General features: G+C 41.0%; 2 protein-coding genes across 2 annotated transcripts; both read right to left on the bottom strand.

Moving 5' to 3' along the window:
• Window positions 1-1,074: 1,074 nt before the first annotated feature.
• Window positions 1,075-8,620, bottom strand: LOC116320910 (E3 ubiquitin-protein ligase TRIM39-like). The gene is made up of 2 exons (XM_039607387.1): window positions 8,389-8,620; window positions 1,075-6,488 (listed from the first exon to the last, which is right to left on the bottom strand). Exon 2 carries the CDS (start codon window positions 6,477-6,479, stop codon window positions 4,827-4,829), a length of 1,653 nt encoding a protein of 550 aa, XP_039463321.1. The 5' UTR covers window positions 6,480-6,488; window positions 8,389-8,620; the 3' UTR covers window positions 1,075-4,826.
• Window positions 8,621-11,396: 2,776 nt separating this feature from the next.
• Window positions 11,397-13,046, bottom strand: LOC116320909 (E3 ubiquitin-protein ligase TRIM39-like). The gene has a single exon (XM_031740644.2). The coding sequence runs from the start codon at window positions 13,044-13,046 to the stop codon at window positions 11,397-11,399; it is 1,650 nt and encodes a 549-aa protein (XP_031596504.2).
• Between the last annotated feature and the right edge of the window lie 1,699 nt (window positions 13,047-14,745).

The following is a 14,745-nucleotide window of genomic DNA, read 5'->3' as shown; positions in this document are numbered from 1 at the left end:
GGATTTCCCAAGTGCTTCAGAATTCAGTTTCTCTGATGGTGTCATTTCTGTACCAACTGTCCCCCACAAACATGCAGCTGCCACCCCTCTCGGTTCTTCCCACAAGTTTTGTTTTTATTTGCACGCACAAGAGAAAGGCCATGCAGTTTGATCAACTCCTCCAATTTTCTTCTGAGTGACAGTGTGTTACAGAGTATCATGCTTACCAGTGGAGATCCACTGCCTTGCCTGGGGAACGCTCTTGTATCGCTCCCTCTTTTCCCTCTTTTAAAAACAAAAGTTTTCTATGAGACAACTGTATTTTAATAGCCTTGACGGATTCATCCAGCATAACAGAGGTATAGCAGTGCGTCTCTGGTGTAAGTGTAGGTGAGTAGTGGCTCGACTTCAACTTGAGTAAATGTTTGGCACACAGTCAGCAGCTACCAATTATTCAGTGGCAGTAATGGTCCTTGTACAGGTCACACTTTACTGCTCCCCTCAAACATAAAAGTTAAAATGAACCTCAGTAACTAAATTCAAGACATGAAAAGAGCAAAACAATGAATACCAGAACAGCAGCATCACAGCTGATCCCAGTCAATACAGCAAAACAAATCTGCTTGACTTCACTATTCTGACTTATCTTTTAACCCCTCGGAGGTAAAACTCTGTGACTCTGTGAGTTATTTTTTTTCTCACACTTGCAGGAAACCAGGTGATAAACTTCCTGTTTTATGTGTATTTGTGTTTTTAGGAGCCATGAGGAGCTCTGCAGTTTTCTTCAATCCAGCAAACCCTCAGCTTCATCATCCTGAGGGTCATTTAGGCTGTACTGATTCACCATTTTCCCAATTTGATGATTAGCTTAACATGACAGCTCCAAATGTAAATGTATCACTTTGAGTGAAAATCCAGCAGAGGGCGCTCTGAGCTTTATGCTTAATTTAAACCATTTAAACCTGTGTGTATAAAAATCACAATGTAACTGTGAGGCCGCTGTGAAGCTCAGTCTCGTTTTCCCACGAGCTCAGGGTTTACAGTACGGCTGTTCACCTCTCGATGTGAACTAGAACATCTGCAGACAGCTGGAAATGAAGTCTTTAAACTCTTTATTATAGCATATTACCCTGATCACTTCATGTTTTAATGCTCAAAAGAGATGTGTTTTTATAAAGACCTTATCAAGAGAAATCAGACTTTATTATTACAACAACAGCAGAAACGTCTACTTTTGATTTAATGACACCCATGAACAGAAAGTTTCTATGAATCAAAGATTTAAATTCACAGTCAAATCTAAAACATTAAACACTACACACTGATGTATAGACCCTCAGCTGTCTGCTGAATATCTGACAGGAACAGGAGAAATAAACTCATTCAGAGATTTCTACCACACAGTGAACTGAGAAATGAATCTGAGTGGAGTCTGTATCTCTACATGAATACACCTCGTTTAGAGCTCATCTTTATTTGTTTAATGCACAGTGAATTTTAACAAGCTGTGTTGATGTAATCTGAACAAGACTTTGACAAGACTGGTGATGTTTTCTATTGTTAGCTCTACTTAGACAGTTTCAGGAATCTATTTCACCTTTTGATTTATTTTTAAGTTGGATCCAGTGTTCGTAGTTTCATGAGGAATACTCGGTGTAATGAGGAGTAAGTTTAGCTTCACAGCTCTCTGTTTGAATGATTCTGTCACATAAGGTATTTGTAAATTGACACAAGATTCTCATCAGTCCAGCAAACCACCTCCAACTTGTTGTCAAAGACCAGGGTCAGCACATCCGGGATCTCTTTTCCTGACACGGCTTCTCTTAATCAGACATCTTCACATTAAGTTTCGTGCTAATGACGCACCAGCGGTTTTAAACAGTGCTTAAGTTGCTGCCGTGGTGTAACTCAGTTTAACACAGTAAACTGAAACTGTCCATCATAGAGGCTGTGCTGTCACTGCTTTAAAAATGAGATCACAGCTCCCTGCAAGAGTGAGAATCTACTGCAGTACTGCACTAACATGAATGATGGCTTCTTTGTTCGTGAAGCTGCGGAGTTCTTTTTTTTCTCCCTTTTTATTAGTTTCTATTGTTGGCTGACAAACAGAAAAATTGTGCATTATGACCACCAACTGGTATGGAGTGTGGAGAATACAAAAACCCCTCGAATGCCACCAAAGAAATTACTCTTACAAAATGCAATATGAGCCCAAGATCTTAATTCTAACTTCTTTAGTTTTTTGGAAGGAATCAATAAGGTTCGGTTTAATTTTCATTACTAAGATTCCTGCGTGGTGTTTTTTTCCTTTTCTTCCCAACAAAGAACTGAGGGGAGACAAAGGATATAAATAGAAACAAGGCAAGTAGGGAAATGGGGATCATCAAAGAACACCTCTAAAATTAAAGACAATTAATTAATTAAAGACAGGGAAAGCAAAGCTAAATACAATGCACACAAGACAGGAGACTATCAAAATAAAACATGGGAACATCAAACACAGAAACACAGACTTCACAGTCACAGGGAAAACAGGATGGCAGGAAAATTCAAACCCAGGGGATCAAGTATAAATAATAACTAATTACAAATAACAAAGGAAGACCCAATCAAAACTGGGAATGAAATCATGGAAAACAAAATGAGATAGAAACTAGAATACAAACTCAAAATTACAAGAATAAAACATTTAAATAAGCAGAAAAAATCTTAATAATGAACAGAACTGAAATGTTGAAGACTTGGGACCATGACATTTCTTTGTGCCAGCCACTCTCTTCTTCCTCTGAGCATCCCCCAATAGTGCTTTCATTGCTGCATTTCAAATATGAAATACAATGGGGAAAAATCCTTATAGCCACCAGTGGAACTTCTGGATTGCCTGCATCCATTGTTCCTGCATGACTGGATCACAGTTCAGTAATAGAGTCCTGAAAATTGTGCAGTTCTTAGCAAATTTAAGGCTTATTAAAAAAAAGTTGGACTTGCTGAAATGGATCTTTTTAGCTGTTGATGGAAATCAGATGACTTGCAACAGCTTAGTGAATAACACTGAAACTGATCACATTTACTTCAATAGTAAGCTTCAGTCGGTTTAGTGGGTTTCAGGCTTCATCCTAATATCTCCTCAGCTTGCTGCCTGTTCCTTTTTCCCAGTGGATGAGAGGGTTTGTTCCCTGCACAGGTCAATGAGCGATTTTGTAATCATATCATCAAATCTGCGGCTGGATGTTCTGGAAACTCGGGTCAGGAGAGGTGCTGAGCCATATACTGATAACCATCTAGTGGTGAGGTGTATCCGGTGGTGGGGAAGGATACTGGACATACCTCATGTGCCTAAACATATAGTGAGGGTGTGCTGGGAATTCCTGGCAGGGGCCCCCGTCCACAAGATCTTTAGCTCCAACCTCTGGCAGACAGCCAGAGGTTGACAGCATTTAGAGGGAGACTGCGGTTTTTGAGTCAGAATGGACCATGTTCAGCACCTCCATTACTGAAGCTGCTGCCCTGAGCTGCATTTGGCTGAAGCAGGAGTCTGTTATCGGGCTTGCCTAGCCTGTGGGACTTTGGAGGCAGTCAATGAGTGCCAACAGGTCAAGTGGAATGCAACTTGGACAGTGGTTGAAGCAAAAACTTAAGTGTGGGAGGAGTTCAAAGAGGCCAGTGAAAAAGACTTTTTAGACTTAAAGAGATTCTGGCAAACCAGGTCAGGACGGGAAAGTGGTGCGATTGTGCAGTGGATGAAGTTCGCTCTGAGTTACTGAAAGCTCTGGATGTCATATGGCTTGTAGGGTGTTGGACTCTGCCAAGGCTGCCCTTTTTCACTAATTTTGTTCAAAATTTTTATGGACAGAATTTCTAGGCATAGCCAAGTGGCAGAAGACTTCCACTTGTGTGGTCTCAGTATCTCATATCTGCTTTTTGCAGATGATGTGGTTTTGTTGGCTTCATCAGGTGGTGTCCTCGAGCTCACCCTGGAGCAGTTTGCAGCCGAAGCCACTGTGAAGTGGCAGGAATGACAATCAACACCTCCAAGTCTGAGGGCGAAGAGTTCGGCAATCTGGGAGGGGCTCAGAATAGGGTTGCTACTCCTCCACAATGGAAGAAGACAGTTGAGTTGGTTCTGGAATCTGACAAGGATTGCTTGCAGGCGCCTCCTGGGTGAGGTGTCCGGGCATGTCCCACTGGGAGGAGGCCCAGGGCCAGACCAAGGACAAACAGGAGGGATTTTATCTCTGGCCTGGCTTGAATGACTTGGTTGGCAGACAGTTGGTGTCGTAAACCACCACCTCTGTTCAAAGATGGTCGTTCACAGTGAACATAAATGGCTTTTTTTACTCCTCTTTCAAACCATCTGTCTTCTCTGTCCAAAATGTGAACATTGGCAACCTCGAAAGAGTGACCTTTGTCCTTTAGATGCAGACCTGGATGACTGAAAACCTTCACAGACATCATTTGAGTTATTAAGGTCACGTGGATCAAGGTGTGTGTGGGGAATAAATCACGTGGGCATGGATCTCAAGACTGTATTGTAAGTACCTGACAATTGCTGTCATGTCTGGTGAATGACTGTCTTTCACACTGGAATATAGATGGCTTCTCTTTCAAACATCTGTCCTCACAGTTCAAAGTGGAAATATTAATGTTCTCTAAAGAATTCCTTTTCTCCTTTAGGTGCAAATGTACAGCTTATTGTGGTCCTGATGAGCTGCTTATCCTTTGCTGTGCCATGCATCTGAGGAGTGTCCTCTTGGTCTCTTCTAAATAAGGTAATCAACATTTGCAGTTTGCTGAATTTTGTTTTTAGGACTTCTATGTGTCGGTTTAATACACAATTAAAAAAAAGATCAGACTGATTGATTGACAGGACAGATGATCAGAGGTGCAGAGTTTTTACCATCATCATTATCACCTGGGCAGAAGAATGGGTAGAGTTTCTCAGTGAAGGAGCAGCAGGTAAAGGAGTAGATGAGAGATGCATCATCTACATCATAAAAGGAGACCAGGCCCGCCTCATAATCCACAAACACCCCCACCTTCTCAAGACCAGAGTGAAGAGGGAGACGGACTTCAGAATCCTCAAGAGCTACACAAATATTTTCATATATCGCTATAGTCCAGTAACCTTTCTCAGGACTCAATGTGATGTCTTCCTTCCTGTTGACTGACTCTCTGGCCACTCCTAAAGCCCAGTCAGTCTTTTCTTTAACAAGAACCTCAAAGTAAAATCTACCTGAAGAGAAACTCTGTTTTCCTAAAACACAAAGAAACATAGAAAATCTCTCTGGGTTGTCTGGAAGACTCTTCTCTTCATCACCACAGTGTACTTGTTTTCCATCATGAGGCAGAATGAGATTAGGATGTGCTGTATCAGGATCAAGAGTCACATCCATTGCATACTGCTGGACCCTCTTTAGCTCAGCCTCAAACAAGTCTTCAAACTCTTCATCAAGTGTTGCCTTCAGTTGACCCACAGCTCTCACCAAAGCTCTCACCACAGTCCCCTCATATGATGGTGGATGGATACTGACCTCTGTCCAGTCCTTGGTGGTTGGAGCAGCTTTCAGGGATGAGAAGCTTTGGAGGAGGTGGAGGTGATCTTTAGAACGTGAGAGCTGCTCCACCTCAGAGCTTCTCTTCATCAGCTCAGAGATTTCCTGTTTCAGATCTTTGATGAAACCTTCAGCCTGTTTCTCTGTTGATTCTTGTTTGTCTTCAATCTCCTTTATGAGCTCATTCAGACGTCTGTCAACAGACTCCTTCAGAGCAGTGAAGACCTGAACACCTTCTGCTTTCTCTCTGTCTGCAGCATCTTTACTCATCTTCACTGACTCTTTGATCTCCTGAATTTTCAGTCGTCTCCTCTGGACCATCTGTTGAATTTCAGCCTCAGTCTTCCCCAGTTCTGCCTTCTTTCCTTCATATTCTTCTCTCAGAGAAACAAACTCATGAGTCTTGTGGTCTATAACAGAGCAGAGCATGCAGACACATGTCTGATCGGTCTTACAGAACAGCTCCAGAGGTTTATCGTGCTTCACACATATCCTGCCTTCCAGCTTCGCCTCAGGATCGATCAGCTGATGTCCCTTCAGACATGAAGCTGTCAGATGAGGCTGCAGGTGAGTCTGACAGTAGGAGGCCAGACACACCAGGCAGGACTTCAGGGCCTTCAGTTTGGTTCCAGTGCAGATGTCACAGGGAACTTCTCCTGGTTTGGCAGCTTGTTGCTCTGAGCTGCTGCTGCTGACTTTCTGCTGAGCTTCACGTCTGAACTGAGAAACCATCTCAGAGATGAAAGTGTTGATGTGCAGCTCAGGTCTCATCCTGAACAACTTGTTACACATGGGACACTTACACCTGTAGCTGATATCCCAGTGATGACTGATGCAGTTTTTGCAGAAGTTGTGTCCACATGGTGTGGAGACTGGATCAGTGAAGACATCCAGACAGATGGAGCACAGAAACTGAGCTTCAGATAGAAGACAGCTGGCAGCAGACATGTCTGCACTCTGAGTGAGGAAGAAAAGAAAATAATTTTATTTTAAATTCAGTTTTAATTAAATCTATGGATTTTATTTAGTTTCTGATTCTGATCCTTCCAGACCGTAATCTGCTTTAGTCTGTAAGTCTGTTGCGTTTGATCTCAAAAGGTTTTATGCAGGACTTAACTATGTCCAGCGTAACTCTCTATGTCACTTCTTTTTTGATGCTTTCTTTACCTTTTTTGTGTTGATATATGGATATGGTGGTATTTATCTTCATTCTTTTAGATATTGGCAACTTACCCTACTCCTTGGTCCAAGGCCCTGGACCAAGGAACACAAGTTGTGTTCCTGTCCTATCAAGAACTCTAATAAAGAATTTCATACAGTGGTTTTTACATTCACCATGTTAGTTTCTCTTTGAAATTTTGGTACCACTGTCTCTGTTGCTTTTTGCATGTTTTTTTTTATGTCAGGATCAACCAGTATGGCTGCTGAGTTAGCAGATTCTGGTATACAAAACATATTTACTCTTAGTGCACATAATGCACTTGAGTGTATTTTATTTCTTAAACAATTTTAGACAATGATGCCCTCAACACAGATTCAAAATAACCCTGTAAATGTAGTGACAAGTAACAATCTGTGAAGCTCTCAATTAGAAGGTTAACTGATATCAGGTGCAGGTTTTCAAGATTGGTGGATGCTCCTTTATACCCAAAGGTTCAGTCTTTGCAAAAGGGGTTGTAGCTCACCAGTGTTTGTGGAACTTCATGAGAAAATTATCTTTCAATATAAAAACATTGTTTCTCTCATCATCTATGGTACATAACATTGTGAAGAGATTCAGGGAGGCGGGAGAAATCACAGTGCGTAAAGGTCAAGCAAGGAAACCACTGCTGAATGTGCGTAACCTTTAAGTCCTTAGGAGGTATTGCATTCAAAATCATCATGCTATTGTGACTGACAGAGCCTCATGGCCTTAGATGAACTTCAGAAGTCATTGTACAATATCACAATCCGCAGCTTTATCAAGAAATGCAGCCTAAAGCTGAACTGTGCAAAGAAGAACCAATATAACAATTTTGTGCAGAAACATCAGCGTTTTCTGGGTAAAAGCTCACTGAGTTTTTGGAAAAAACTGAAAATCCTTTCTTTTTTCACTCGCATGTTAAATGAAAGTTGAATGTAATTACACAATTGATGATTTTAGTTTTTATTCCAGTTTTAGAAAGTTTTTTGGGTCGGCCTTGTCATTTTTGAGATACTATGCAAATGCCAGAAAGCAGCCATACATAAGTGATAAACATGCACACTAGAGGACACATCCTGGTCAAAAAGGACTCCAAGATTCCTCACAATGTTACTGGAGGCCACAGTATTGCCATGCAAACAAAATATGTGGTTAGATAACATATTTCTAAGATTTTTAGTGTTGAGTACAATATTCAGCCTGCTGCCAGTATTTTACTGTTTAATATACAAGGTGATAAATAAACGTAAAGCTGAATAAAGCTTAGGAATATTACATTTCATTTCATTTATGAAGTGTAAAGTTAAGAAACAATCTAAAGATATCTAAATAAAACTTCAAAGCTCAAAAAACACAGAACGCTAGGTAAGAGACGCAGGACCAAAATATCTATATCCTCTGCAGCCCTTTAAAACATTTCTTAATGTAAGTAAAAACTAGAAATAATCTCAATAAAATAAAATCAAAAATTAAAACACAGTTAATAGCAATACAAATGTGTTAAAATTAGGATAAAAACAGGCTTTAACGCAATAATAACAGAGAAGTTTTCAACTGCTCGTTAAATGAGTCCACAGGGTCAGCTGGAGCTTTCACAGCTTTTGTGCCACAGCCTGAAAGTCCCCTGTGTTGCCCTCTTTTTCTTGTACCTGTACAGGGAAGAAGGAAACTTACCTTTACTTAGTTTCAACTTTAAGAGCGAATAAATATGTGAAAATGACTCAGCTCAGGACCGTGTTTTAGGCTCTGACAGTGAACGACACAGCTGATGATTAATCTTTAGACACAGAAGTCTGGCTGCTCTCTATCAGCCCGTCGCAGCAGCTGCAAAGCCAGACAAACCATGCATGCACTTTCTTCATTCCACAGATTGTGGCAGCCTAGGTGCAGAGCTGCAATTCTACACGTTGAATGAAGAAGCTAAGGAAGTGTTTGACACACAGTAGGATTGTTTCTATTTTGTTGGGGTTTTTCTGAGTCTCTTGATTCTTGAAGTCTGGTCTATTTCTCGTTCATTTACTTAACGACACTTGTTACTGGGAAACAGCTGAAATTGAGCGGTTTCAGACCTTCCCCCCAACCAGCCTTATCTCTGCTGTCACAGATCAGTACTGGTGAAAGTGAAAGTAAAAGGAAAAAAACAGGGGGTGTGCAGGGGGGTGTAAAATGGTTTTTAAATATTTTTATAAAATTGTTTTTCTTTTAATGGAACTTTAAATGTATTTTTTTGTACCATGTACACAATTCAAAATATTCAGCTGACAGAAACTTTGCTAACATAAGTTAGTAAGTTATTTAATTCCTCAGGTCCAGTAAAATATGAAGCTGGCTCAGCTGATTGCCGAACAACATCACTTGTGGTTGTTCTCTTACATCAACTTGTAAGTTAACGAGTCATGTTTTTGTGATATCATGAAACACATACTGAAAGAGAGGACACAAGCATGAGTGAGAACACAACAGAGAGAAATGCACACAATATACACACAAAGAGAACAACAAGGGAACAGGCCACAGGTGGGAACACAGCTGACACTAAACTGAATGACGACGCAGGGGAAGCAAAACTGAACAGAATATACATGAGAAGGAAGATTAACAAAGCAGGAAGTACAAACACTGAGAGCATGACTAAGACACGTGGGCTTGACACTGGGACTAGGGAGAAAACAGACAGTCATGGGTTTGTGACTGGGAAGGCTGAAAGACACAGAGACTATACTGCGGAAAACTGAGCTGAAGAAACACCAGTATAGAACTAGGACATGAACCATGACAAACACAAAAACTAGTTCAAAGATGTCTTAGAGGAGAAGAGGAAAGAATTCCAAAATAAAGCCAACATGTGCTGGAATAAAGAAAAAACAGAGTGAAACACTGAAGCAGCTCTGATGAGCTGAATAATCACTAATCAAACACACACAATGATTTAAATGTTTTAAATAAAGAACAGAGTGGGCCTGGCTAAGAGCGCCCTCTGCTGCATTTTCATTTAAAGTGCTGCATTTTTGTTGTCTTAATCGGGGCTAAACATCAGAGAGAAAAAATAATGAACTAAAAGTTAGCTAGCTAGATGTTTGAATGTTCAAAATTAAGAAAAAAATTGCATTTTCCAAACTTATTTATGACATGTATTTGTAACCCCCCTCAGTCTCTATGTCCGGTGCTGTATGAGTAAAACTCTCTGGACTCGAGATGGGTAGAGCTCGGGCGTGGTTTATTCCCCTTTTGTGGGTCTCTGCAATAACATGGGACATGAATAACCATGCGTTTCCAGCAACAGGATTCCGCCCAAACACAGCAAAAGCTTCATTGCTACTAACAGATAAGCTAATGATCGTATAGTGGAACTCTTAATTTTCTCAAAATAAATAAAAACCAAATATTGATCGAAAAATAAAATGGCAACAAAACTTATTACGGAAAATAAAATATTACTGCATTGTGGCTTAGGTAAAAAAAAAGAAGAGAAATAAATTCACTTAAATGCACATTCATGTGAATATAAATAAACTTCCAGACCAAAGCCAAAATTTCCTTTCATGTACAATAGTAAATGGAACAATGCTGCCATCTACTGGGCAAAACTTAATAAGCAGTATTTCTTAAACAGAATTAGCCTGCAGCTCAACCAAATACATGTTTCAAAATACACATACCTGCAATAACATGGGACATGAATAACCATGGGTTTCCAGCAATAGAATTCCGCCCAAACTATCAAGAGAAGTTTCAAATTATTAGACACGACAGTCTCCTCTAGCTGTTAGCCGCTAGCTCAACGTGTCCATTTTTCCTACCAGCGTCTAACCCATTAATTGCAAAACAAGATCATAAAACTGAAATCTACTCAGATGCTACTGTATGGGCAGTTCATGCTGTTAATGCACTGTCATGTTAACCTCAATGAGGATCTTCAAATATGTTTTAAACTCATGTTCAGTCAGAGTGGACTGAGGAAGAACTTACCACAGCAAAAGCTTCATTGCTACTAACGGATAAGCTCAGGGAAAACCAGTTTACCAGTAGCAGACTTCCGCTGCGGATTTTCAAAATAAAAGTTTCAAACTAAACCCATGGTTGCGATCCCAAGTTTAACAGGAATTTAACAACAACAAAACCATACTCATTCTTTTACATCGTTACATATGATAGTTTTCATGCTATTGGCGTAACTGTGGGTTTTTCTAAAAGAACTGGTCATGCTGTCACTTCAGAGGTAAAAAGGCTGAAGTTCACCAGCTGATTATCATCAAAGAAGAAATAAAAGTTTAGAATTGTATTTATTATATTCTGAAAAAGCATGGTGTACATATTTAAAAAAAAAAATATTTTCTCAATCCTGATTTTGATATTTAAGAAAAGGTGAATGAAAATAATAAAATATTAACATGTTTCCTCAAATGTGTGTACAGTATATGCTTTAATGTCTGTGCCTTTGAACACTGAAAGCAAAAGAAAAGGAGAGTTTCTATTTTGTTATATTGTAATCATTTTTTTCAACTTGAAAACAGTTTAACAAAAACTCAACTGACTCAACTCAGCTTACCGGATTAATCTGCAGCTTCTAACTGTAACAGCAGCTGCAGTTTTCTCAGTTATGTTTTTTATGACTTCTTTTCTGTGTCAGCTGAAAGGTTGAGATGACTCTGTGTATGGTCCAATTTCCCCATGGTAAACTATCAGACTGACTGATTGACAGGACAGATGATCAGAGGTTTAAATTTTTTACCACAACTGTTCTCATCATCATTATCAACATTAACTTTGGGACAGAACAATGGGTAGAGTTTCTCAGTGAAGCACCAGCCAGTAAAGGAGTAGATCACATCTACATCATCTACATCATAAAAGGAGACCAGACCCTCCTCATAATCCACAAACACCCCAACCTTCTCAGAACCACGCTGAAGAGAGAGTGGGACTGTAGGATCTTCAAGAGCTCCACAAATGTTTTCATATACTCCTACTGTCCAGAGACCATTCGCAGGACTCGGTGTGATGACTTCCTTCCTGTTGACTGACTCCCTGGCCACTCCTAAAACCCAGTCAGGCTTTTCTTTAACCTGAACCTCAAAGTAAAATCTGCCTGAAGAGAAACTCTGCTTTCCTAAAACAAGACGCTCCGCAGAAAATCTCTCTGGGTTGTCTGGACGATCATTCTCCTCTTCACCACAGTGTACTTGTTTTCCATCATCAGACAGGATGAGATAAGGATGTGCTGTATCAGGATCAAGAGTCACATCCACTGCATACTGCTGGACCCTCTTCAGCTCAGCCTCAAACAGCTTCTTCATGTCTTTACTGAGTGTCTCCTTCAGCCGACCAACAGCTCTCACCACAGTGCCCTCATATGATGGTGGATGGATACTGACCTCTGTCCAGTCCTTGGTGGTTGGAGCAGCTTTCAGGGATGAGAAGCTTTGGAGGAGGTGGAGGTGATCTTTAGAGTGTGAGAGCTGCTCCACCTCAGAGCTTCTCTTCGACAGCTCAGAGATTTCCTGTTCCAGATCTTTGATGAAACCTTCAGCCTGTTTCTCTGTTGTTTCTTGTTTCTCTTCAATCTCCTTTATGAACTTTTTCAAATATCTCCTGAGAGTCTTCCTCAGAGCAGTGAAGACCTGAACACCTTTTGCTTTCTCTCTGCCTGCAGCATCTTTACTCTTCTTCACTGACTCTTTGATGTTCCAAATCTTCATTCGTCTCTTCGTGATCATTCGTTGAATTTCAGTCTCAGTCTTCCCCAGTTCTGCCTTCTTTCCTTCATATTCTTCTCTCAAAGGAACAAACGCATGTGTCTTGTGGTCTATAACAGAGCAGAGCATGCAGACACATGTCTGATCGGTCTTACAGAACAGCTCCAGAGGTTGATCATGCTTCACACATATCCTGCCTTCCAGGTTCTCCTCAGGATCCATCAGCTGATGTCTTTTCAGACGTGAAGCTGTCAGGTGAGGCTCCAGGTGAGTCTGACAGTAGGAGGCCAGACACACCAGGCAGGATTTCAGGGCCTTCAGTTTGGTTCCAGTGCAGATGTCACAGGGAACTTCTCCTGTTTTGGCAGCTTGTTGCTCTGAGCCGCTGCTGCTGACTTTCCGTCTGAATTGAGAAACCATGTCAGAGATGAAAGTGTTGGTGTGCAGCTCAGGTCTGGTCTGAAAGACCTTTTTACACACAGGACACTGACACCTCTCACTGATATCCCAGTGTTGACTGATGCAGTTTTTGCAGAAGTTGTGTCCACATGGTGTGGAGACTGGATCAGTGAAGACATCCAGACAGATGGAGCACAGAAACTGATCTTCAGATAGAAGACAGCTGGCAGCAGACATGTCTGCACTCTGAGTGAGGAAGAAAAGAAAATGATTTTATTTTAAATTCAGTATTAATTCTGTTTTGAGTGGACCTATTCTGCTTTTCCTTCTTTCCAGTCACAAGTTCTTCTTCTTTCTACTTGTGTATGTTTATGCTAAACATGACCAAAGGCTCAAATACTAATAATTAAGTAAATAAAGTGGTCAGTGTATTTGAAAGTAATTCCTTTGAGCCCAACATTCAAACTTCAGACTGCTCTAAACACTCAGTATCACACAGTTGTTGTTTTTTTAGTCTTACATCTGTTTGATAAAAAGACCAGCCATAGGTGTCAGATAATATCAAGGTTGAAGCTAGAAATTTAAGGGGTGATGTTGGATGTTGTCAGTGCAAATGCCTGGAAACTGCATGTCAGTTTGAAGAGTAAGAAGAATTCTGGAGCATCTTGGATGAAGTGGCAGAGAGTGTCCCCAGTGGGGGAGAGTGGTGAGTGGATCAAACTTTAATTGGCATGAAGGAAACAGAGGTGATGAGGTGGTGTTGGGTAGGTATGGTATTAATGACCTAAAAAAGAAGAAGGACAGATGTTGGCAGATTTTGTGAAAAGGGTGGAAATATAAGAAGAGGGAGGAACAAAGGGTAACATGCAAGAGTGGAGGAAGGTGCACACATGTGGACAACATCTTGTGCAATATGAAAGACACAGCAGATTGCAAGGTGGCATTAGTGGAGAATGTAGATTGGTAGCACTGGATAGTAGTCTTTAGGATGACTTTAGGAAGACAGTATATGACTCATGGCTTCCTAGTCATTAGTCAGCAAAGTACAACCTACTGGTCTTGCAACTCTAAAATAGCCTATCTGGTTGAGCTGCAAAGCAATAGTTAAAGAACAAGATGTTCAGTGGGCTAAGCCTGATCCTAGAAACGATCGACCCAACAATCTCTATGTGGCTTCAAAGGTCCAGCCTCAAGTAATACTGTAGCGGGCCAGGACTGTTCGGGGTTTTGTTATTGACATTTATGTTCTGTTGCCATGGTTACGAGTGACGCTCTCTCTGCAACTGTGTGTTTCCGGGTGAGAGAGCGCCATTTTGTGTTGTTGTTGTTGTGGTTGCCGCGCGGAGCAGTTTTGCTAGCAGCAGTGCTCCTGCGCAGATTTAAATAAATGGCTGTGCTCCCTGGCTAGCTCACGGGAAGCAAGACCAAACAATACCTCTGTCTCCTCCTTGTCTGAGCTCGCCACAATACTTTGGACAGATACTGCCTAAATTGCATATCATGCTGGGGGAAAAAAACGTACTATCACCATCTGTTTTGGTGGTCATCCCTAGTAAAGAAAGTATAATAATATGTTACTGCCTGCTATGTTTTTGCCCAAAATAGGTCAACCAGCTTAACTCCTACAGGATTGCTCAGACCTCTTCCAACACCCGGTCAGCCTTGGTCGGATTTTATTGCTGGTCTAACTACTTCCTCAGGTAACTCTATTATTGGCAAATTCTACAAAGCTGTCCATTTTGTTGCTCTTCTGAGGCTCCCTCAGCTTTAGAAACTGCCCAGCTTCTTGACTGACCACGTCTTCTAGCTGTGTGGAATCCCCTGGAACATTGTCTTTGATCATGGACTTTAATTCCACCTGTCTGGAATGAGTTCTGTGCAGCACTAAGAGCTCAGGTTAGTCTCTCTTCTGGTTTCTATTCCCAGACCAACAGGT

The sequence above is a fragment of the Oreochromis aureus genome, linkage group 23, assembly GCF_013358895.1.
Source record: "Oreochromis aureus strain Israel breed Guangdong linkage group 23, ZZ_aureus, whole genome shotgun sequence".
Lineage (NCBI taxonomy): Eukaryota > Metazoa > Chordata > Actinopteri > Cichliformes > Cichlidae > Oreochromis > Oreochromis aureus.
The sequence above is the reverse complement of the archived record's forward strand: the minus strand, read 5'-3'. Positions and strand labels throughout refer to the sequence as shown.

What these genes read in the sequence shown, in the direction of transcription:
- LOC116320910 (XM_039607387.1), bottom strand. Translation starts at nt 6,479, where the DNA reads ATGTCTGCTGCCAGCTGTCTTCTATCTGAAGCTCAGTTTCTGTGCTCC.
- LOC116320909 (XM_031740644.2), bottom strand. Translation starts at nt 13,046, where the DNA reads ATGTCTGCTGCCAGCTGTCTTCTATCTGAAGATCAGTTTCTGTGCTCC.